This window comes from Paramisgurnus dabryanus, chromosome 5 (assembly GCF_030506205.2).
Source record: "Paramisgurnus dabryanus chromosome 5, PD_genome_1.1, whole genome shotgun sequence".
Classification (NCBI taxonomy): domain Eukaryota; kingdom Metazoa; phylum Chordata; class Actinopteri; order Cypriniformes; family Cobitidae; genus Paramisgurnus; species Paramisgurnus dabryanus.
This window is the reverse complement of record NC_133341.1, coordinates 26,152,652-26,175,278: the sequence shown is the minus strand read 5'-3', so window position 1 is coordinate 26,175,278 and position 22,627 is coordinate 26,152,652. Positions and strand designations below refer to the sequence as shown.

General features: G+C 37.8%; 1 protein-coding gene across 50 annotated transcripts in view; it reads right to left on the bottom strand.

The window, feature by feature from the left end:
* Positions 1-22,627, bottom strand: part of camk2b1 (calcium/calmodulin-dependent protein kinase (CaM kinase) II beta 1) — an 87,014-nt gene that overhangs the window by 24,242 nt on the left and 40,145 nt on the right. For 9 of the 50 annotated variants that reach the window (XM_065250658.2, XM_065250662.2, XM_065250667.2 and 6 more), the window contains exons 7-13: positions 18,504-18,606; positions 18,275-18,358; positions 16,664-16,758; positions 16,091-16,213; positions 15,899-15,982; positions 15,752-15,794; positions 7,345-7,382 (exon numbers count right to left, since the gene is read on the bottom strand). In XM_065250658.2, coding sequence (XP_065106730.2) covers positions 7,345-7,382; positions 15,752-15,794; positions 15,899-15,982; positions 16,091-16,213; positions 16,664-16,758; positions 18,275-18,358; positions 18,504-18,606 — 570 coding nt within the window. Of the gene's footprint in view, positions 1-3,766; positions 3,800-7,344; positions 7,383-13,621; positions 13,718-15,751; positions 15,795-15,898; positions 15,983-16,090; positions 16,214-16,663; positions 16,759-18,274; positions 18,359-18,503; positions 18,607-22,627 lie in introns of all 50 variants that reach the window. The other 41 variants (XM_065250639.2, XM_065250648.2, XM_065250655.2 and 38 more) reach the window with 7 other exon arrangements.

The window sequence follows — 22,627 nt, the reverse complement described above, 5'->3', positions numbered from 1 at the left end:
TGGTCCCTGTCTCCGCCTGCGGCTCCGCCTTGGTCCCTGCCTCCGCCTGCGGCTCCGCCCTGGCTCTTGGACTTTTGTGGCCTTGGCCCACCATCCCTCCCCCGGGTCCACCTCCATGCCACCGCCCTCCTAGACTGTTGTACTTTGGGGTTTTCTGGGGGGCGTCTGGAAGCCGCCCCTTTGAGGGAGGGCTATGTAACGTGGGTCCCCTGTGTTCTGGTGTTCATTTGTGTTTTGGTTTATGTCTCTGTGTAACCTGTGTTTACTTGTACTCATGTATGCCATTATCCCTGTGTTGATTAGTGTCTCCGCCCCCTTGTTTGTTACCATGGACATTCATTGTTATCATGCTCCTCCCCTTGTTTGTTGTCATAGTCTCTGATTGTATCTGATTTGTGATTGGTCTTTGTCTAGCATTTATACCCTGCCTGTTCATTCTGTGTTTGTGGTTTGTCGTAAGATGTCGCTAGTTTCTTGTGTTTCCCTGGTTTTGTTTGTACCTTGTTTTCACCTTTTATTTGCAATAAACTGCACTTGGATCCGCATCTTGCCTCATCTTGTCTCACCCGTGACAGTATAGTTCCATCAAAAATGAAAATAATGTCATTAATGACTCACCCTCATGTCGTTCTAAACTCATAAGACGTCTGTTCATCTTCAGAAAAACAGTTGAATATGTTTTAGATTTAGTCTGGGAGCTTCATTGAAAATCTACGTACGGTATACTGTCCATGTCCAGAAAGGTAATAAAAACATCATTAAAGTAGTCCATGTGACATTTTGGTCCAAAAAGAACAAAAATGACAACTTTATTCAGCATTGTCTTCTTTTCCGCATATGTTGTGAAGCAAATGCGCGAGACTAAAGTCACGTGACTGCAGTGACGCAGATGACGTGTTATCCTAAAACATGTTTGCAATGTTTTTTTTTATAACTTACAGCGTGCGTCTTCTTTAGACTTTAAGCGAAGCCCAGACGCACAAAAAAAGCTGAGGCGCACCAGATAACATGTCAGCCACGTTGTTCGTCATCCCCGTCACTGCAGTCACGTGACTTTAGTCTCGCGCATGTGTTTCACAACAGACGCGGAAGAGAAGAAAATGCTGAATAAAGTCGTAATTTTTGTTATTTTTGGACCAAAATGTATTTTCAATGCTTCAACAAATTCTAACTGACCCACTGATGTCAAATGGACGACTTTGATGATGTTTTTATTAACTTTCTGGACATGGACAGTATACCGTACATAGATTTTCAATGAAGAGTCAACAAGCTCTCGGACTAAATATAAAAGATCTTAAACTGTGTTCTGAAGATGAACAGAGGTCTTACGAGTTTGGAGTCATTAATGACATTATATTCATTTTGGGGTGAACTATCCCTTTAAATAGATCCTATATGGTGAAGCAAATTTCTTTAGACCCACAAATACGATAAACACATAACAAAGTATGTATTGGACCCCCAGAATCCTGCAAGTGAATGTAAAGTGAGGAAGCAAGTAGATTTGAGGATTTAGAAAGTTGAACACCTGAGATGGCACAAATGGTATTTACAGATAATTGAACAAAGTAGTGATGCACCGATGCATCGGCCGCCGATATTTATCGGCCGATTTTTGATGAATTTGAAACCATCGGCATATCGGCAATAGCACGAGAAAGGCCGATACCGATTGTTTATTAATTAACCGCATAAAGTCAATGAATTGCATGTCTGTTGTTCAATTAAAATGATTTAATGTTTGGGTGTGCACTAGGGCTGTTCCGAATACAATTCTTTGAGCTTCAAAGCTCTAGTAGAAATCAAATCAAATATTCAAAGCTTCGGAAGGAGGGGCTGAACATATTTTTCTCTTTAATAAAGGCAGGAATCTGTGTGCGTATGTAGCGGCGTGCCTGTCACGCGTGCTGCGAGAACAGCATTAGTGAAACAAAACACAAGCAATACTTTTAATAAGGTAACGTTAGCCTAACATTTTTCTAACAAACAAACACTCCCGTATCAGAAATTAGAAGCATAGTAATTACTGATAACGTAAAGGGTAACTTAGGCCATTTAAATAAAACAACGTAAATAAATGAACGAATGAATGAAGTTCAACAAACTGTAATAAAACGGTAGCATACTGTACTTTCAAAATCAAGTTTATTTTCTAACACTTACACCATCCAATAAGTTTTTCATCAGTAGAACAATAAAGAAGATATTTTGCAGAAACCCCAGTGCTCCGTCATGCAAGTCAACCGATCCGCCACTTTAAACATGTATATCTAATACAAAAGTAATCCCCCATAACTCCGTGTGACATATTGATGTCTTGTGAAGGAAATCAATCAGTTTTTGCAAGAAACTGAACGTTATTTACAACACTATTAGCGTGAATGCCAAAGCAGGAAGCGCGCTTTCCGCTCGAGGTGATCTCTTCTACTGGTGGCGTTTGATGGCTGTTTGCTTTGGATGTTGGTCTCTCTGCGCCACCAATAGAGCGGGAGCGTGAAGCGCACTTCCTGCTTGGCAAAAGCTCTGCATTAACGCTGTGAAATATTTATATATATTCGAATCTCAAAACTGAAAATTGAATGTCAACCAACGGAACGAATATTCAAACATTCTGGTCCAGCCCTAGTGTGCACTATACTTAAGCACCGACAGAAAACCTTTGTTGAGCTGGCTCAAATGTCTTGGACAATAAAAGAAACAGACTGCACTTTAGTGGGGCAAGAAGTCCAACTTTTTTGAAGTAGCAATATTTATACTCTGTTTAAAGCAATAGCACTGGCATTATTTATGTTTATTAAAGAAATCAAATATATATGTAAAAAAAATTAGTTAATGTTGTTAATAAAAGAAATGCTGAATAGCAAAAACCACCTTTGAAGGTTGTCATGTTGTCTTATTATATTTGTTTTAGCTTAATTTGTGCCTCTTATTATGTTGGTCAGTTGAATGTTAATTAGATCCAATCCATGTTCAGTAAAAATAATTTGATGCAGAAATAAACTAGCTAATAGACAAACTGTATAATATTGTAGGCTAAAAGTGTTTAATATCGGTATCGGCATCGGTATCGGCCATAAGTTGTCTGCTTAAATCGGTATCGGTATCGGCCCAAAAAAATCCTATCGGTGCATCCCTAGAACAAAGATCTTCAAAAACAAAAAAATGCACTCAGCATTCCTCAAAAGGGCTAACAAATGCCTAAAAAGGACACACACTGTACCTGCTGTGTTGATTGTATCTTAAAACGATTTACCAAATTCGAATCTCAAGAATTTCAGCTTTCCAAAGATAATATGACATGTTTAGATTTTAGTTTTTGAGTTGTTGTATTTGATTAAGTTTTCTGTCAAATACTGCAGTGTCCCTCCCACGGTACACTTGAATTTTACCCTGCAGGTCTACCTGTGTAGGACAAAGACCTCTACAACACCACCTTTATAAACCTTTAAGTGATTCATGTTAAGCAAAGTACCACATGCATGAGGAAACCCAGGAGGTGCATGGTGGTGTCCGTAGAAATTGCTCACAATTATTCAGAGAAGGTAAGAAAGAAAGGAGGAAAAGGTGAAATACTAAACTACGAGGTGGGAAAGGTAAAAAAATTAAATTATGACCAGTTTATAAAATAGTAATTAATTTACTAGACATCATATGGATCCTGTGATCCAAAGATATGCAGGATCTGAAGAAAGAGTTTCAGGAAAAGGTGTTTGTACAAGCGTAGAAAGATGTACGAAAGGTGTAAATTGAACAACTTTCTCACCATGTACTGAATGGTTGAGCTCGACTTCCGCTTCTAAAGAGAAAATAAGAGGGAAAGAAAAATGAAGGAGACGTTGGAAAGCATATGAGACCGTATTTTAAGAAAATTGAGTTGTTGGCTTTCTGTGCTGAAGGTCAAAGCATACATCTCAGGATATTAGAGTTGTGTACAGCTTAAAGATAACAAATAAATGATTATTTTGGGGAACATAAGAAAGTTTGGGTTGCTAGCAGGATAATATGATTTGGAAAAACCCAAAGCAAGAGGAGGAAGGAAAGTGAAGGAGCAATCGGAGAGAGAAAAGTGTGGACGAACGGGCTGGAGACACATGCTTACAGCAAAAGGAAAGAGAGGAAGAATAATCAATAAATGCAAAGTCAACTGATCAAGGATCAGTTTGTGCTCCATGATGGTTACCGGAATTATGTGCAAGGACAAGCAGGGATGCTGAGAAAGAAAACCAAAGACAGACAGCATTTTTGTCCTTTATCGGGCAGCCAAGAACTGGTAACATAAAGCACGCAATGTTCTCAGAAGTGTTTTTCTTGAAAATGCAGCCACATAACTCCCATTAATTGCAACTGCTGTACAAAAACGCCTCCGATTCTAAAGCAGAGTTGCATACAGTGTGAAGATTAGGCACAAAGTAAAAAAAGTAAGCTTTGGTTAATTCGAAAAATAGCGACAGCAACAATAAAAAGAGCAGCTCAGCGTGATCTCTAGATTTTGAGATGGAGAGAAAAGGTGAAAGGAGGAGTAATCGTAAAAGGGCAGAAGAAGAGAAAGCTTTTAAAATGGCTGGAGAGGACGTGGGGAGCCTGTTGCTAGGCGATGAGAGGAGCGCTGTGCTGCTATTTTCGTCTCAAGAGTTTCCAGGGTTTCAGACTCGTGGCTATTCTTGGAACCAGAGTCACATTCCCCGCTGAGCTTTTTCTCTGCTCGAACACAACGAGACATACACGCGTACATAAATACACACTGATTTAGCAGGTGTGAATCACAGAGGTGGTGGATTGTGGAGTGGTGGTTAAGTAGACGCAGGTACCTGGGAAGCAAAACATTTTTAATTCATTTCTAAATCCCGTTTTATGAATCATAAAATAACTAGGCTCACTATGGCTCTTGCGGAAGATACCTTAGATTCCTCAATGACATTACGTCCGTGGTTATATTATTCTCTTTTATATCTCTCAGGCACTGATGGAAATAAAACCTAATTTCTTCTGCTCTTTCAGGGGTATCAGTGTCTCCACGGACGGATAGAGTTTGATATGGTGTATGGTAACACCTTACATTGGCTCATTACTTAGTAAAATACTCTATACTGGAGTTTTTAAGTAATCTGCAGTGTTTTTACATTTTGGTACTGACTGTAGGGAAAAATCAATGGACTTTGGGATGTGGTAGTACCGCAATTTTATTTTATTGGTGCATTATTATATACAAAAATTAAGGTACCTATAATTTAAAATGCAATTATTATTATTATTAAATATAAAAAACTACTTTAAAGGCTAGAAGTGTAGATTTTGTCAATGTTCAGACACATGCTTTGGAATTCTTGTATAGCTTTTTAAGAAACTCTTTGCGTACAAATAACATGCAAAATTTCGGACTTTTTGGAAATACAGTATAGAGCTATATATTTACATAAGGGCCTTTATTTACATAATTCTGCATATGCTCCACCTTGTGTTTATTAAAAATTTCAGCTAAGCTAAAAATTTTTTAGCTATATTATACTACTATTTAAAACAATTTATTTTAATTTTACGTTTATTTTAAAGGGGACATTTCACATGACTTTAATATTTTAAGAAGATTTTCAAATAAATCCTTAGTGTCCCCAGAGTTCGTATGTAAAGTTTTAGCTCAAAATATCATAAAGACAATTTATAATAACGTCTTTGTAGGTGTGCGAAAAAATGTGCTGTTTTGGGTGTGTCCTTTAACATGCAAATGAGCTGATAGTACCCCACACTTTGGTTTGGGTTGGGTCAGCTTACTTTGGGGGCTTTTCCACTGAGTGCAGTAAGTAGTACACAATACTTTTTTTAGTACCACCTCGGTTGTGGTTCAGAGTGACCCGAGCTGATACCAAAACGTAACGCGAAAACACTGTAGATCACGTATTGGTCTGAGAGAATCGTCACTACCAGCGTCATCACTTTAATGTAAAGATTAGCTTTACCTTCATGCTAGCTTGTGCTGTCTCGAGCAAACATGTTGTCATCTGTGCTCTTCTACAGTATAAGTTCCCAAACTCCCTTTAAGCGATGAAAAACATGAAGAGGTTGAGAATCCATAACAGTTCTTTTTCCAGACTTCCAGTTTGTGGCGGCACATTTGTGACGCGCAAGTCCGCATATGTGCTTAAATGCAACTTAAATGAGGCTCAGCGGAGCGTGTCGACTGATGCCATGGGTGTTTGTACAGAAACTGTCATGTGAGACAGAGGTAGTGATAAACGCGATGTGCAAACATCTATTTATGGTGGTCAATTTTTATTTTGTGGCGGACTGAGAAATAAATGAATGTATGGGAATGTACAACAACGCTCTCATTTGTATGATGTCACAGCAGTAGGCAGCGCAAATATAACAACACGCCTATAATCCCTCCCACTCCGAAGTGTTACTTAACTTGATGGAAAAGCTAAAAAAGCCAAAGTGAGGTGAGCTGATCCGACCTGACCCAAACCAAACTGTGTGGGGTACTATGCAATGGAAAAATGTGATTAACGGGCATTATTATCCCTTTCTGACATCACAAGGGGAGCTAAATTTCAATTACTTATTTTTCGCATGCTTGTGCAGAATGGTTTACCAAAACTAAGTTACTGGGTTGATCTTTTACACAGTGTCTAGGTTGATTAAAGCAGTGGTTTTCAGGGGTGCCGCGAGATGGTGCCAGGGGGGCCCCAGTTTTATGACATTTTATAAAATACATTAATTTATCATGAATTCTGTGTAATTAAACCTAAAAAATAATAAGCCAACTAACCAACAGCACTACTAGGTGTAATTTTATATGTTTTGTTTAATTAAAATATTACATTTTAAAACTGTCTTTGTCATGAATTTTTTTTCGGGGGACGCGAAAAAAAGCACTGTACACAAGGGGGGGCGCACGCTGAAAAAGTTTGGGAACCACTGGATTAAAGCACTGGGGACCCAATTATAGCACTTAAACATGGAAAAAGTCTGATTTTCATGATATGTCCCCTTTAAGTTTTTGAGTCATAGATCTGACAGCAAGGTGCAATGAGCTTTAAAGAGGATGAGTAAATAAATTTTCCTCTGTTACTGATTACATAATAGACAGATTTTTTGAAAGACATCTTTTCTGTTCACACAAACACACGCACAAAACAAAATATAAAATGACAGCACTTTCTGTTTGTGACAGAAACACATGCAATACTAAACACACTTTTAACTCTTATCACTTATATTTTAACAAAAAAAAAAGTAGGACTGAAAGTCAGAGTGACTGAGAAGTGAAAAGAGATACGTTATTAAGAAGGCACATGTTCAGGGTCAGGGTCACAGGGGTCAGAAGCTCAACAGATCTCTTACCTTTACGTCTGCCTTTTTGTTCAGCAAGCTCTTGGCTGCTACAATGGGAAGAAAATAAGAGAAAGGAATCAGCAAAACTAATTCACAATAAACCATCAACAAATGTTAACAACTCCAGGGTTTATGCAACACTTTGTTTAAAGGGGACAGAGAATGAAAAAACATTTTTACCTTGTCTTTGTTGAATAATGGAAGTCTACCCGCATTCACAAATATACAAAAAGTGCTAGACATGTTAAACATCTCAGTCTCATAGAAATTCCTCTTTTAGAAATGTCAGCCAGAAAACGGCCCAATCTGAAAAACTGATGCTTATGACATCACAAGCATCTAACTGCCCCTCCACTTTAAAATAATTGGCTACATTTTTTGAGTGGCAGCAAAGTCAGCCAATCAGTAATGAGATTGCAAGTTAAGCCAGTAGGGGGAGCCAAATAGTTGCAAAACCACTTGTTTAAAATCCCCCACCCTAATAGAGCTATCTGAGAGAGGTTTTTAGGAAGCTTCTAAGGCATTACAGACCCAAACAAAAACTTTTTTGTCTACATGTCACATCACAGAACAAGGATAAATACCTCGTTCAATCATTCTATGTCACCTTTAAACAGATTGTAATGACAACTTCAGATGACACAAAGATGCTTATTTAGAGATTGGCCTATAAAGTCAGATCTCAACATGTACCTGTAATACTTTATCATAACCATTATTAATTATTTTTTTAACAAGTATTATTAATGCTTAACAGATCGACAATTAATGTAACCAAAGTTTAATGACTATTATCTAAAGATCTGCAGAGATTATAATGCAATAATGTTTGCTATTACACGGCTCTTCTAGCCACCCAGCCAAAAAACTACTTTCCTTAAAGGAAATTTTTGAGTTCTGCCTCTTTTTTTTTGGTGAGTAGCCATGTAAATAAGTGAGATAATGTACAGTCAGCCAACCTACAAGCTGGCACATTATCTCTTATTTAATGACTTAATAAAACTTATGACAGATATTATAAAGTGTAATCCCATCAACTACACACAAAGCTCACAGGACTGCACAAAACCAAGCTATTTCTACTGTAATAGCTTCCTAATACTGAACCACTGGATCCAGTTGCTAGAAAACCCCTAAGAAAGTTAAGAAAACCCTTAGTGACGGTATATAAATAACAGTTTTCCCAATCCAAGTTTTTTTTCAACTAATCCCCGGGTGCTTCAGACATACAGTACAGTCTCTGCTGTCTGAGTATTATAAATATCATAAATCGTTTGGATCTCAAACAACATAACATTCAAAATGAACCTTTAAAGGTTCTGCCAAACAGTTATCAATGAAGTTGATGGAGGACCACTGCAAACCAATAATATTTTGGTGCATTATAGTGGAAAATACTAATTTAAACCGTACAAAAACATTCATTAAGTACCATTTTGTATTCAAAATACATATGCAAACAAATGAAGAGCTCAGATGCAAAACCCTCTAAGTGCGTCTGACATGTTTTCTTATAAGTATTTTTGTATCAGGCTTTTATGTTTAAATTCAGTAAGTGCACTTAAAAGGTTATTAGTCAGTTATTGAAATGCCTTATTTTAACAATTGTCACATTAGAAATTTTATTGGTATTTAACAAATTTTTGCTGCAAAACTCACAAAAGTCTCCAACCACTATTTACTGTCCTTTCTAAAAAAGGTAGGAGGCTCAATTATTTGGTCAATATCCTAAAATATTCGGTAAACCTCCCTTAACTCTTGGTCCTTTAACTCTTTAAATCTTGACGTACGTGTGCCGTCTTTCATCGAATTCTTTGTCCGTGCATTTAGAGGGATTTGTTAAAAAATTGTCATGGTGTTTAACAGATTCTGCCAAACAAAGAGGTTTATCTGAATGGCCTGAGGCAGGGATTTGAAGCGGAAGTATTTGATGAACTTATTCCTTATCTCTTTTTTTTTTTACAAAGGATGCATTTTTAGCGTCTTTGCATCTGAGCTCTTCAAATGCAATCAAATCAAAAAAGCATGCACCTTAAAGTCCCCGTGAAGGGGAAGTTGCATTTGACATATTTCCGAGTCAAACGGAATATCACACGAGGTAATAATAGGCGTTTCTTGTGTTTTCCACAGTGAATAAATTGGATATAAAAAAGTAAGCGTTTCATTCATAAACTGACATTTAGAGGGATCGGTGCTAACAGATGCTCCCACCCAAGCCATCTAGCAGACGTCATCCGAGAATGATTGCCAACAAGAGGGCAGAAGTACATTCACATTTTCACATTTTGATTAACAATAATGAGGGCACATGATTGACCCACACAAATAAATTTTTATAAGGAACACTGCAATATTCCATTAAAAAACAAGAATGGTCAGTTTTGATATTATGGGGACTTTACCGGAAACATTGTAAATGAATGCATTTTAGTAACGAAAACAAAATAGCATCGCATTCATGATTTATTTTGCATTTTTGTTCCCTTGTTGAGTCTCAAAGCCAAAGACATCTTGAGCTTTATTCCTGAGTTTATACATACATCTTGAAAGCTATCTTAAATCTTCCCTGGAAAAGACTACTGCTCTTGGCAGCGTAAGTAACTTCCAAAAAGCTGCCCAGTTCAAGAGTCACAAGAAACAATGTTTAGTTTATGATTTCAGGTGACAATATGCATAAAACAAAAATCAACAGGCACGCAGCAGTAGTTTGCCAAAAAAAAAACATTCAAGCCTAAGTAGAACATGTGTGCAGTCAGTGTCTTTGTGCAAATGAAGAATAGGGTCATTGAAGGTGAATTTTGGATACAGATCCTCCTAGAGCTGTATCTGGGCCACCAACCCATCCATCTGGTGGCCCAAAGAGATCAGTAAGAAGAAATGAGCATGCGTCCCTGTAGAAAGAGCATGAGTAAAGTAACATCTAATACTCTAGTGAGACAAGCTCCTTACCTTGCCATTAACACAGAGCGCAAGAGAAAGTGGGAGAGAGAGAGAAAATGGAGAGAAAAATAGAGCAATGGAGAAGTCGTCAAAACACCAGAGTGCTATTGTTGCCTCTATTAATAGTGTGATGCTTAACAACTACGCCTATGAAGCTCTATACAGAGTTCAGAAACAAAAAAGTGGGTTGACTTATATTGAGTATAGTCATCTTTCTATGTGGGTTTTTATCTACTTAGCACAGCTACAGTCAGCACAAACAGGATTTGACAAAAATAGCAGGCAAATATAAGGTTTGTGCCAAGGTTTTTTATATAAGCAGTTCCACTACTCTAAAATCAAGTCTTTACCTCCTCCCAAGGCTTTTTTAGTAAAACATCTGCCACCAAATTGATTGCTTCTTAAAATGGGAAAAAATGGGAATTTAAATGTTATATCTTGGTACGTGCAATAGGTGCACACGAAATAAAGTGACATCACCGATAATTATTACATAAAATCTCTCCTGTCTTAAGGACAGGATCTGGAATGATCCAGTGCATGTAGTGTAACTGCCTATAGCGCAGTGGTCTGGCTGCTCAGGCTGAAGGACAACAGAGATTAGGCAGCATAACATAAATATTTGATGGCAGGCATGTGGAGGCAGCATCAGAAATTAAGCAAAGCCTTCACATTGAGCAACAGCACACGCTCAGTGTACCAGCTCGACCAGTTTACTGTACATCATTCAGGATGTGTTTTACTTCTAAACACGTCATACCCAATCATTTTTTTGGCTCATTGGGAAGGTAAAACTGTCGCCTCATGCAGAACAGTTTTTTTTTACTAAACTATTTTCAAGCATTTAACCATACGGTAAGCCTTAAGAGCCGTTCACATTATAAGATAACGTTAACTAAAGCGATAAATATATTAGCATCCACATCATACGCGGTACCTTTATGCTTATTCACTCGCCTTTAATGGCATTAACTAATATTGGACATTTCAAGTAATACAAACTGTTTACATGTCACTGCATGTATAAATATGCTGTTCTTGTTGCATTTACAAAGTGGATAAACAGCAAATGTCCTCAACATGCTGCTTTTTGCGTAACTCTAAACAGTGAATCTAGTAGTTTGTGTAATCTAATATCTTACCTTTTAGCGTGTTCAGTGTGGTACAAATAAAGCATTACGTAGTGAATTTCACAGCAACTGCATCAGCGCTGGATACCTGAGGTAATTTAATGTTATGGACCCCAGCAATGAGCTTCTCCACTGTCATTTCAAGTGCGAGTGCACTTGAAGTTCAAATAGATTCGATTGGCTGTTAATGGTTTATCGTTCTTCAAGTGAGACTTTTTTTCAGAAAGTGATCCCAACGATATTGTTCATTGTATCTTTATCGTTATAGTTGTGGTGTAAACTCCGCTATTCTCTTTAATATAAATCGGTTTTCAAAACTATATTTCTTATAGTTATCGTTATAATGTGAACAGCCCTTTAGGCTAGAAGTATAGTACCATTTTTACGTATGTGTGAGGGTCAGCATACTGTACGTGCAGTCGTGCACTGCTGGATTTTTGTTACCGCGCCTACTTTGTACGCGTATGTTGTACATGTGTGTTCAGGAGAATGTAGTATGCAGCCCCGGGGATGCATTGCATTTTGTTTCAATGCACATGCATTGAAAATTTGTGTACACGTCACGAGTCAAATAAACTATGGTTTGCAAGGCTGTGCGTGTTTGACTGTGTGCGTACATTCCCATACACATAATCCAGGTTTTAGAGGGCATAACATGACAACAAAGTGTAAATTTAATGATGATTACTCTTATTGCTTTTTATTAGGGATGCATTGGAATTTTGCATGCTGAAAATTTTGGGCCAGAAGTGAAAAATGTCAGTTTTCAGTTTTACAATCAGTTTTCTAAAACTTTACATTATTAATTATAAAACTAAATTAAATATTTAGTATTGTTTCATTTTCATCCAATTTTGGTCTGCTACTTTCAAAAAACTGATTATTTTATAACTCAATTTTATGTTATAAAAATTTATATTATACACAAACTATTTTACTTTTTTTTTTCAGTTTTTGTGCATTCAGAATTTTCAGTCTTGGCCCAGAATTTTCATTTTATTACTTGTGTATTTTTTGTATAGTAGAAAAATGGATGTGATGCAAAACTAGGAATAACATTTTTGACCAAGCTCCAAGGACTGGAGGCCTTTTGCACTTTAATGTCTGTGACTGCGTAAAACAATGTACTAAAATAATGCATATGCAAGCTATCTATTCTGGAGGAGATTTAGTGAATTAAAATGATTAATAACCAAAGGGGTGAAATATTGTTGAAACTATAAACTATAATATTTAACTATAATGTTTAATTACAGGCATGTGGGTCTTGAGTTTATTGTGATTAATTGCATATACGCGGAGGTCTACGACGCAGCAGGGGAAACCAAATTACACATTACAAATGAACAGTCAGTATACGTATATACTGCGTGTATTCAAACTACAAAATGAAAATCATATTGTTCGAGAAAAGCTTTGACCATGCACAGGGGCACCAGATCCATATGGCCCATCACACCCCCAAGTTAGTGAACATGCATTAGTCCAATCTCTCATGCAGCATTCAGCACAACAGCAGGCACACTGTTCCACTCCTGAAAACTTCACAGACCATATTAAAGACAGAGTAAAGAAACGGAGAACAGATGCAAGGGTTGAAATGGCTTATGGGTGTGTCAGATAAAAATGGTTACGAAAAGTGATGATGTGAAGGAGATAAGAATAAACCAGAGAAAGTCAAAGGCAGTGATTTATGGAACATATGAAAAGAAGAAATGGTGTGGAGGATTTCGAAAAGCGAAGGGATGCAAACGCTTGAGTGTGTAGAAACTCTATGAAATGAATGAATGATGAATGAAATAGTAAGTGAGGATGATTGGCAGTTGAAAGGACCAATGAGATGCTTGATGTAGCATTTGACATGAACAGAAAGCAAAACGAGGCGGATAATGACACTGAAGTGTGAAGGACAGGAAAGAGAGAGCAGACAGAGCGGGAAAGACAGGTAAAGTGTGAGTCATCATGCTTTAGTCCCATGCAGAGACAATCATGGACTAGTAAGTGACAGAGAGGAGAACAGAAGACCAGAGATCAGGGAGGACATGGAAATGGAAAAGAAATAGGAACAATAAAATGGGAAAGTGAAAAGTAAGACATAGGAAGAGGAAAAAGGATGAAACATAAATGAAAAGTTGCAATGAAAAGAGAGTAATATGTGTGGAGAAAAGTACAGACAGGAGGACGCAGAGAAATTGTGCCCAGCAGGGCGGCGCTACCTTGTTCCACCAGCCCTGCTGTGGTGCCTGCAGCCGCGGCAACTGCAGCCGCAGCCGCAGTGACCGAGGCGGGGGCTGTGGTCTGCCTGCTACCCACTAGCACACGCGCACGCAGACGCATACATACCCAACCACACAAAACCAAAACACAGTAAGAGGGAGGAACAAAGAGAGATAGGGAAGAGGGGCAGAGTGACAGAGAATCATTCATTAGTCTACAGCAGAAGAAAGTTTCAATCAGCCATAACAACACTTATTCTTATTTCTTTGAACAGCATAATTCCCACACAAACAAGAGCCATATTTTTATTACAACCGACATGAAACATAGATAAGACTTCCCGTTTGGGACCCAGAGAGAATAATCCCTCCAAACATTCAAAAGCACATCTATAGTATAAACACTTCTATAGACGTCCTGTGAGAATACAAGAAGAGCCATGACATCACCGATGAAATTAACAATTTGCTAGAAACAAGTTTCTATTAAGGGTATAGATAATTGAAAAAGTTGTGGACAAAGAGAAAAAAGCCCATATGTATGTTGTTATGGAATATGCATGAATTCTGTGAGGTCAGAGTAGCATGCTATGTGATAAAAGGGAAAAAGTAGTGGGCTGATAGTAGATTTGAAGAGTTTGGTTCCAAAATGCAATAAATCCATTTTGACTAATTTCAGTAAATGCGTTTTCTATACCAAGAAAGTGACAACATAAAAAACACTCTTTTCTGTTACAAACTTTCACATAGCATCTTTAGGTTATAATAACATAAAAAATTCAAAGCCGTAATTTGATTTTCAAAGATTTATTGTAAAAACTGCAATAAATACGTTTTTTTTTTTTCAAAATGCTATTAATCTATTGAATCAATATATAAATGTGAATTAATCTTTGCCCTGTTATATTAATTTAGTTCGATTCGATTTTGATAGCTTACGGTTCTTCACCGCCACAGAAAACCACCACAGGTTTATCAATGGCATCAAAAGTATTATTTTGTTGTTGTTAAACAATAAATAGATATAAAATAGATTAGGAAAACTAAAATTCTATGTGTATTCAACATGCTGCCATTGATGTTTACAATGCGTGGAATGGTGCGTTGTGATTTGTTGAGCGGATTTATTGCATTCTGCAGAGAAAGAGAAGTGGCGTTTGTCGCGGTTTGGAAAAAAGGGAGAAAGATAAAAGAATAACACGGTGGATATAGGATTTTGCGTAAATTTAAGAATTTACTTTTTAATACTGACCAGAAACAAACTGATTTTGGTTGTAAATAATAAAAAAGGCGTTTATTGCGTTTTGGAACCAAAATCTTCATAAATACATATATGTGCGGACACAACCCCAAATTGTATTCAAATACTGTTTGGGTGCACACAATTTTGCCAATTGTGGACTCAAGTGCGAGTGATTTCAATGTTAAGTCAATGTAAAGACGCGTTGACGTGTGTCTGGAGGTCTCGCGGCGCGAATGAGGCGTTTAGCGCGGCTCGGTAGATGCGATTCCATGAATGCCACGAATTGAGTGTTGCCGCGGGAAGCGCACGAGTTGAAAACTTTTAACTTTGACGGGAAAACGTGCAGCGTTAACCAATCAGGAGCTTGCTCTAGTAGGTACGTGATTACAGGAAGCTAGCGGAGTCGCCCCTCCCTGCGCGAATTTCGGCGTGAATGTCTCGATGACTAGAATTTTACACGGGAATGAATCGAGTAAACTTAAAATGTTCAAGCGGCAAACTAGACGCGGTAGACACAAATTTGACGCCTCAAACGCCGCTGGTGTGAACCCACAGTAAAAGATTCCTTGTTGGAATGTATGGCCCCTATAAAGAACATTTAACATCTACAGTACCTTTCGTCTAAAAGAGATCAAAAACTAGGAGAACCTTTTTTAGCACCTTTATGTGTGCTTTACATGTTAAGTCGCATCTATTTTACTTAGAAAGTGTTTATTTAGCAGACAAACGACAATGAAAAGACAGAGTGAGAATCCATCTATAAAAAAGTGACTTTTTGGAAACATTGAGACCAGACACAAGACAGACCAATCAAAAACACATCTGCCCTGTCAATCAAAACAGCTCAAAGGTTAATATCCAGGTTTGAACACGCCCAAGTAACTCACCAGAGAAGTTTCGTGACACAAGCATGGTAGTGAGGATGGCCCCCTGTGAGATGATAGAGAAACCTTGCTAAGTACCGGTGTACTAAGCACTAAGAATATTAGTGTGTTTGTGAAACTAGGGTATCTTCGTGTGTGTTCATAACTCACTTTGAGTTTCCTCCTAGCGTTAAACTTCTTCAGGCATTCCACGGTCTCTTGTCTGTGCATCATGGAGGCCACAGTAGAGCGTTGCTATGGAAACAAATGGGGAAAATATGCTTACGGTGTCCAAACTGGGGATTTGGTATTTGCTGCCGTTTTTTTTAGCGCAAGCACTGTGCATGACTGGAGAATACGTACGCAGACCCATGGGTGCTTAAGAGCTTCCTGTGCGGTGATTCTCTTGGCGGGGTTTATGGTGAGCATTTGATTGATGAGGTTTTTGGCTTCAGGAGTAACTGTGTCCCACTCTGGAGATGGAAACTGCCAAGGAAAAAAACAATGTTATGAAAGCCAAACAATGGAAAAATGACTACTTTTAGAGGTTATTGTCTTTACACAGTTTTTCAGGATTGTGACAAACCAATCATAAGGGTCAATTATTTGAAATGTATACGCCATCTACAGAATAAATTAGCTTTCCATCGATTTATGGTGTGTTAGGATAGGAGAATATTTGGCAGAGATACAATTATTTGAAAATCTGGAATTCGAGGGTGCAAAAATCTAAATAATGACCCTACCTGATTCCAAATCATGTCTGATATTTACGATTTGGGATCAGGAGGCTTCAATCAGGCTGCCTACCACATAACAGCTGCAATAGCCAATGAGAGTATGCAAACTTCAACCAGGTGTTGCATGCTTTTATAGCTAAAACAAGACATCCACAAACATGACATGAAAGACACAGAAACAAAACGGAAGACTCACATCGTAAGCTCCAGCTTTGATCTGCTGGTAGAGTTTGTGCTGATCCTCGTCCCAGAATGGTGGATATCCAACCAGCAGAATGTACAGAATGACACCTTAATGAAGACATAAGAAAATAAGCTATCCAAGTTCCAAGTGTTCTGCCTACCTAAAAACGCAGGTGTGCTGCCAATATGACAGTTCCTTAGAGACAGCCAAATTGTGGATAACAAAATCATTTTATCTGAGGAGTTCTAACTTACTACGTATGCTCAAGCTCATAGCAATCCAATCTGAAATAATGTTATGCCTAAATCCAAAACGTATTCTAGTGATGCTTATAATGGGTTCCTATACATTTTAAAAGGAGTTCCTATCTATTCTTATTGCCTGCTTTTCTATATCATATGGTCCAAGTCAACCATATACATATGACTTCAGATTAAAAGGTTTTAAACATCATGAAAAACCCAAAATTACTAAACAGGGGTGTATAATGAAAGTTTCTGGCTCACATCTGCTTAAAGGAATAGTCCATTTTCTTAAAAGAAAAATCCAGAAAATTTACTCACCACCATGTCATCCAAAATGTTGATGTCTTTCTTTGTTCAGTAGAGAAGAAATTATGTTTTTTTAAAAGGAAAACATTGCAGGATTTTAATAGAGCCCAACACTTAATACTTAACTCAACAGTTAACAGTTTTTTTTCAATGGAGTTTCAAAGGACTCTAAACGATCCCAAACGAGGCATAAGGGTCTTATCTAGCGAAACGATTGTCATTTTTGACAAGAAAAATAACAAATATACACTTTTAAACCACAGTTTCTCGTCTAGGTCCGGTCCTGAAAGCGCCAGCGTGACCTCACGCAATACGTCATGACGTCAAGAGGTCATAGAGGACGAACATGAAACTCCGCCCCAGTGTTTACAAGTGTGTTGAAATAGGACCGTTCGGGTGTATGTGGAATGATACTAATTAATGTCTTTGTGTCAGTTTATTGTTTAAAATGGTCCGCAAATGTGCGTTTTATATATGTAACACGTGACCTCCCTACGTCACTATGCATTTATGTGAGGTCGCGCTGGACTGGACCTAGACGAAAAGTTGTGGTTTAAAAGTGTATATTTTTTATTTTTCTTGTCAAAAATGACAATCGTTTCGCTAGATAAGACCCTTATACCTCGTTTGGGATCATTTAGAGTCCTTTGAAACTCCGTTAAAAAAAACTGTTAAGTGTTGAGTAAAGTATTAAGTGTTGGGCTCTATTAAAGTCCATTAAAATGAGAAAAATCCTGCAATGTTTTTCTCAAAAAACTTAATTTCTTCTCGACTGAACAAAGAAAGACATCAACATTTTGAATGACATGGTGGTGAGTAAATCATCTGGATTTTCTTTTAAGAAAATTGACTATTCCTTTAACTGTTGAATAATCAGAAATCGGCAACGGTCACAAATTCTCATGAAAAATAAATGACTTGTGTTTATGTGTGGATGTTCAGTTAGAGGCCAGCCAGCCTACTTGGGTTTCCAACACAACTTTCACCAGAGCAAACACTACAGTGGTCTCGCATAATCGCTTTGTCTCTACAGAAGGACCATGTGCATGTCGCTGTGTTTGAGTTTGTTTACCGCAGGCCCAGATGTCCACCGGTTTGCCATATGCCTCCTTCCTCAGCACCTCGGGGGACAGGTAACCAGGTGTCCCTGCGAATCCTGTGGAAAACACACCAATGCACGGTTAAACACAAACTCTGCTAGATATTTTGTGAAACAGCAACAAATGCTTACTGGTATTCATGATGAATTGTGTAAGTATGCATATGTGCATGTTTTCTTTTCTTTAGCAATGATTACATACCAAACCATGCCTGCTGGTCTCCCTGCACCTCGATGGCCAAGCCGAAGTCGGCCAGTTTCACGGCAGCGTTCTTGCACTTACTGGCCAGGAGAAGATTTTCCGGCTGAGAGGAGGATAAATTAAAGACAACTCAAACACACACAATATATATAGTATATGCTGACACACATATACTACTGTACCTTGAGATATCTATCAGATTTACAACACGAAACCAACATTCATCTCTCTTTACATACAGTACACACAATAATCTGACAATAACATAATATATATTAAAAGTACATTAAAGGTCACCTAATATAAACTTTTTTCAAGATTTGTCTCAGGATGTGCAGGAAGAAGTGCTGTTTTTGTGTTTGTCTTTTTAAATGCAAAAAAGCTGGTGCCTCCCTCCCCATTAACTATATTTAACAAAAACATACACCGCTTTAAATACCGTATTTTCCGGACTATAAGTCGCACTTTTTTTCATAGTTTGGTTGGTCCTGCGACTTAAAGTCAGGTGCGACTTATTTGTCAAAATTAATTCATACTGACTAACATGAACCAAAGGAAAACATTACTGTCTACAGCCATGAGAGGGCGCTATATGTTGCTCCTGTAGCCTACCCCTGAATAAAACTGTTAACTGAAACATTAACTTAAAGACAACGGAGAAAGACTTAACAAACAAAATGCAATATTTTCGAAATAAATGTGACTTATAGTCCAGTGTGACTTATATATGTTTTTTTTCCTCTTCATGATGCATTTTTTGACTGATGCGACTTATACTCCGGAGCGACTTATAGCCCGGAAAATACGGTAAATAAGCCAATCACCTTACTGCATTGTTTATAATCAGGGTTCCAACTCTAAGTCAAATGTCAAAATTCCTGACTTTCCCTGACTAAAAAACGGAATTTCCATGACCTATGTCCGGGATGGATAATGTACTGTACACTTAGTTTATAAAATGTACCTAAAATGCATAAAATGAACAAACAGTGCCAAAAATAGCTCTTTAAATTGTAGTCAGCGGAGGCTTGGACCCGGAAATGGTATTCCTTATGTTATAAGTTAACAAGCGGATTACATTTTGATAAATGGAATCTAACATTTAAAGCAACAAACAAAAATCCCTGATATTCCATGACTTGGACAAAAAATATAAAATTCCCTGACTTCCAATGTCTGGAAAAGGCCTTTTAAGATTCCATGATATTCCAGAAATTCCATGACCCGTGGGAACCCTGCATAATAAATGTCCAATAATAATAATAATATCTAAAGAAAATTTGAAATAGAAATGATGGTGGTCTTTTTCTTGGTTGTGGGCAGGGCCTGTGCCAAGTAGGGTTCTGCCGATAGACGATATCACCAATAGCAGGCTTACATGACAATAGTTGGCGATGGTTATCATTATTATCATCATAGATTCACATTAACATGCGCATTGGGGTTCACTTTGCGCGAGAGCTTGTAACCTGCGCATATTCCTTCTCGCAGGTATCTGGACTTAATGCGCGTGTCTTGGACTCTCACTCGGACCTGAATGCGCGCGGCATGGACTCCTTCTAGCACCTGAACTTATAATGCGCATGACTCTGACTCTTTCTCGCACATAAGCTTGTAATATGCATGGCTCTGACATTTCATTGCACTAGAGAGGTTGTTAGGCACACAGAGGGTTAAAACCAGCGAGTATGTTGTTCCCACTCCCTGGCACGCAGGAAAATGCCTGGACTTAATGCGTGGATGGATTAATGGCATCAGTTTTAAGAAGGTTGCGGTCATGACAGTGTTGCCCTTACGTCTTTTTGTCTACCAATCATAAAAGGAATAAAAAATGAACAAATAAATAAATGAGTAATCTTCGGTCCCACCCCCTGATACTATTGTTTATCTGCGATCTCACAGGCGGACGATAGGACGATCTTAAAATGGGGCATATTGCTTAACACTAGTGCAAAGTGACATCAGTTTGTCCAGAAAACAGCAAAAGCTTGTCCCATGAGAATGTTTGAGTTTTTTTTATAAACTTTTCTTTTTAGATTTTTATCATTAAAGGGTTAAAATAAAAGTACATTTCTCATATTAGGTGACCTTTAAAATATACAGTATCAGTAATCTGAAAGTACTACTACAGTAACACACTAATACAAGCTATAGTTTCAAAATATACACATATGTATAATATACTCAATTAAATATAAATAACAATATCATTTAAATATTGACTGTAGCTGCATATGTTTCTATTTGAAGAATAACAAAAGAGAAGATACTGTATGAAGCCAGTATTCGTCTGCACTGGTAAAAAGATGTGCGTGTGTGCTTTCCTCCTGACTGACCCAGATTATATCTAGCCTCATTATTCTTTGTCACTGAAGGATGCTAATAATGTGATATATTCTCTAGTGCCGCTGCCTAACAATACTTTCACTGCACACACATACAATGATCCTGACTGTGATCTGTACTGTAAGTGCAGGCTAACAAACTGCATCACACGGTCACATATTCAGCAGATGATGCAGTGTTTCCTGCATTGCAGTGTTTGGTGCATCTAACATTCACTGCCCCCTCATCCTGATTTTCACTGTGAATTTATTATAACGCAATTATGGATTTTTGCATTATTTCAAAACCGCAATATTTCCCAGAATTGTTTTTTTTAAGCAGAGTAATTACAGGAAATGCAGCCTCTAGAGTTTTATATACTGTAACTCTCATCACATCACTATTGTGTCTAAAAAATACATAAAATGCGTCTGCAACCCAAGATGCACTATGGCTGTTTTAAAGTGAGCTTAAACTTTCACTCCGCTATGGGCTAGATCATCCAATCCCAACCTTAAAGCTCAACAGTGGGAGGTTTTTTAAAAATCTTTGAGATATTTTGGCAAAGATTTCATGCAAAAATCTAGCGCTAGTTCATGAATTTTGCGGTCAAATTTAAAACTGCCCTCTGTAGCACCAGCAATGGCATAGGTCTGCTACAGTTAGGAATCAGAGAACATACGATTCATACATAAGGGTGATGTAGATTAGTTAAGATGTTAGACAAACCCCCATGGAAAAGTTGCATCTTTAAATGCATTGCTTTAAGTTACTTTTAAGCACACAAATTGCTATTTACGAACTGCTCTTTTGACTGGGGTCAGGTAAACCCAAAAAGCCTAGCTAGTTATGCAAACCAGTGATAAGTCCATTTTGACAGCACATCGTTTTACATATCCTAAAGCACACACATGCACGAAAGCTTGAAGATGTATCTGCTGTTGTATCAGCAGATACATCTTCAAGCTTTCGTGCAGCAGTTGTATCAGAAGAGTATTTGTATGTGTGAGCGTGTGCAGGATCTGGGTCTCTTTCTGCAGTGGCATTCCTCTCATGCCCACTCAGTATCCTACTGCGGAGGAGCGTGTGCCACAGACATCCATTCAAAAGGGCACTGCGATGTGGGCAGACACTGACAGCGTGAAACCAGAACACTGGTACTGCCAGAGTACAATATGAACAGGATTTTATCATTTTTGCACAAGTACACGGAGTACAAAAATATACTGTTTTGAACCTGTACATATTGTACTTTCTTTATGCATAATGATAAAAAATTAAAATCATTTATTCTGCATTTATGATCTCATATTAATATGTTTTTGAAAATGGTCAAAAACGTGGAGGACATACAGTACACTTTTCCGTGTACATTCATACATCTAGACTCCAAGACTAAAATGCTTGTTTGAGTTGTCCTAACCGAAATATCTTAAAATATATCAGTGGCATTGTTTTGCACACCAGTTATGTTTTTTGTAAGGTATGTTTGCAAAAACGACTTAAATTTCCTAATATAACTAAGGTCTACTCCTGGATTAATTTAAACCCTGTCTTGGAAACCGCTTTCTTGATGTTTTATAGGAAAGTCAATACGCACGTCTGCTGTCACCCATTTAATTAATTAACAACCTTGATTTGATTGAACTTTTTTAAGAGTAGAGAAAAGATTCTGCAGATACATGTGCATTTATGTAATCACATTAAAGATATACTGTACAAGACATAACCAAATCACAGTACATGCATTCACAAAACAAACGGACAGGAGACCACTCTCTACAAACATGCTGCATGCA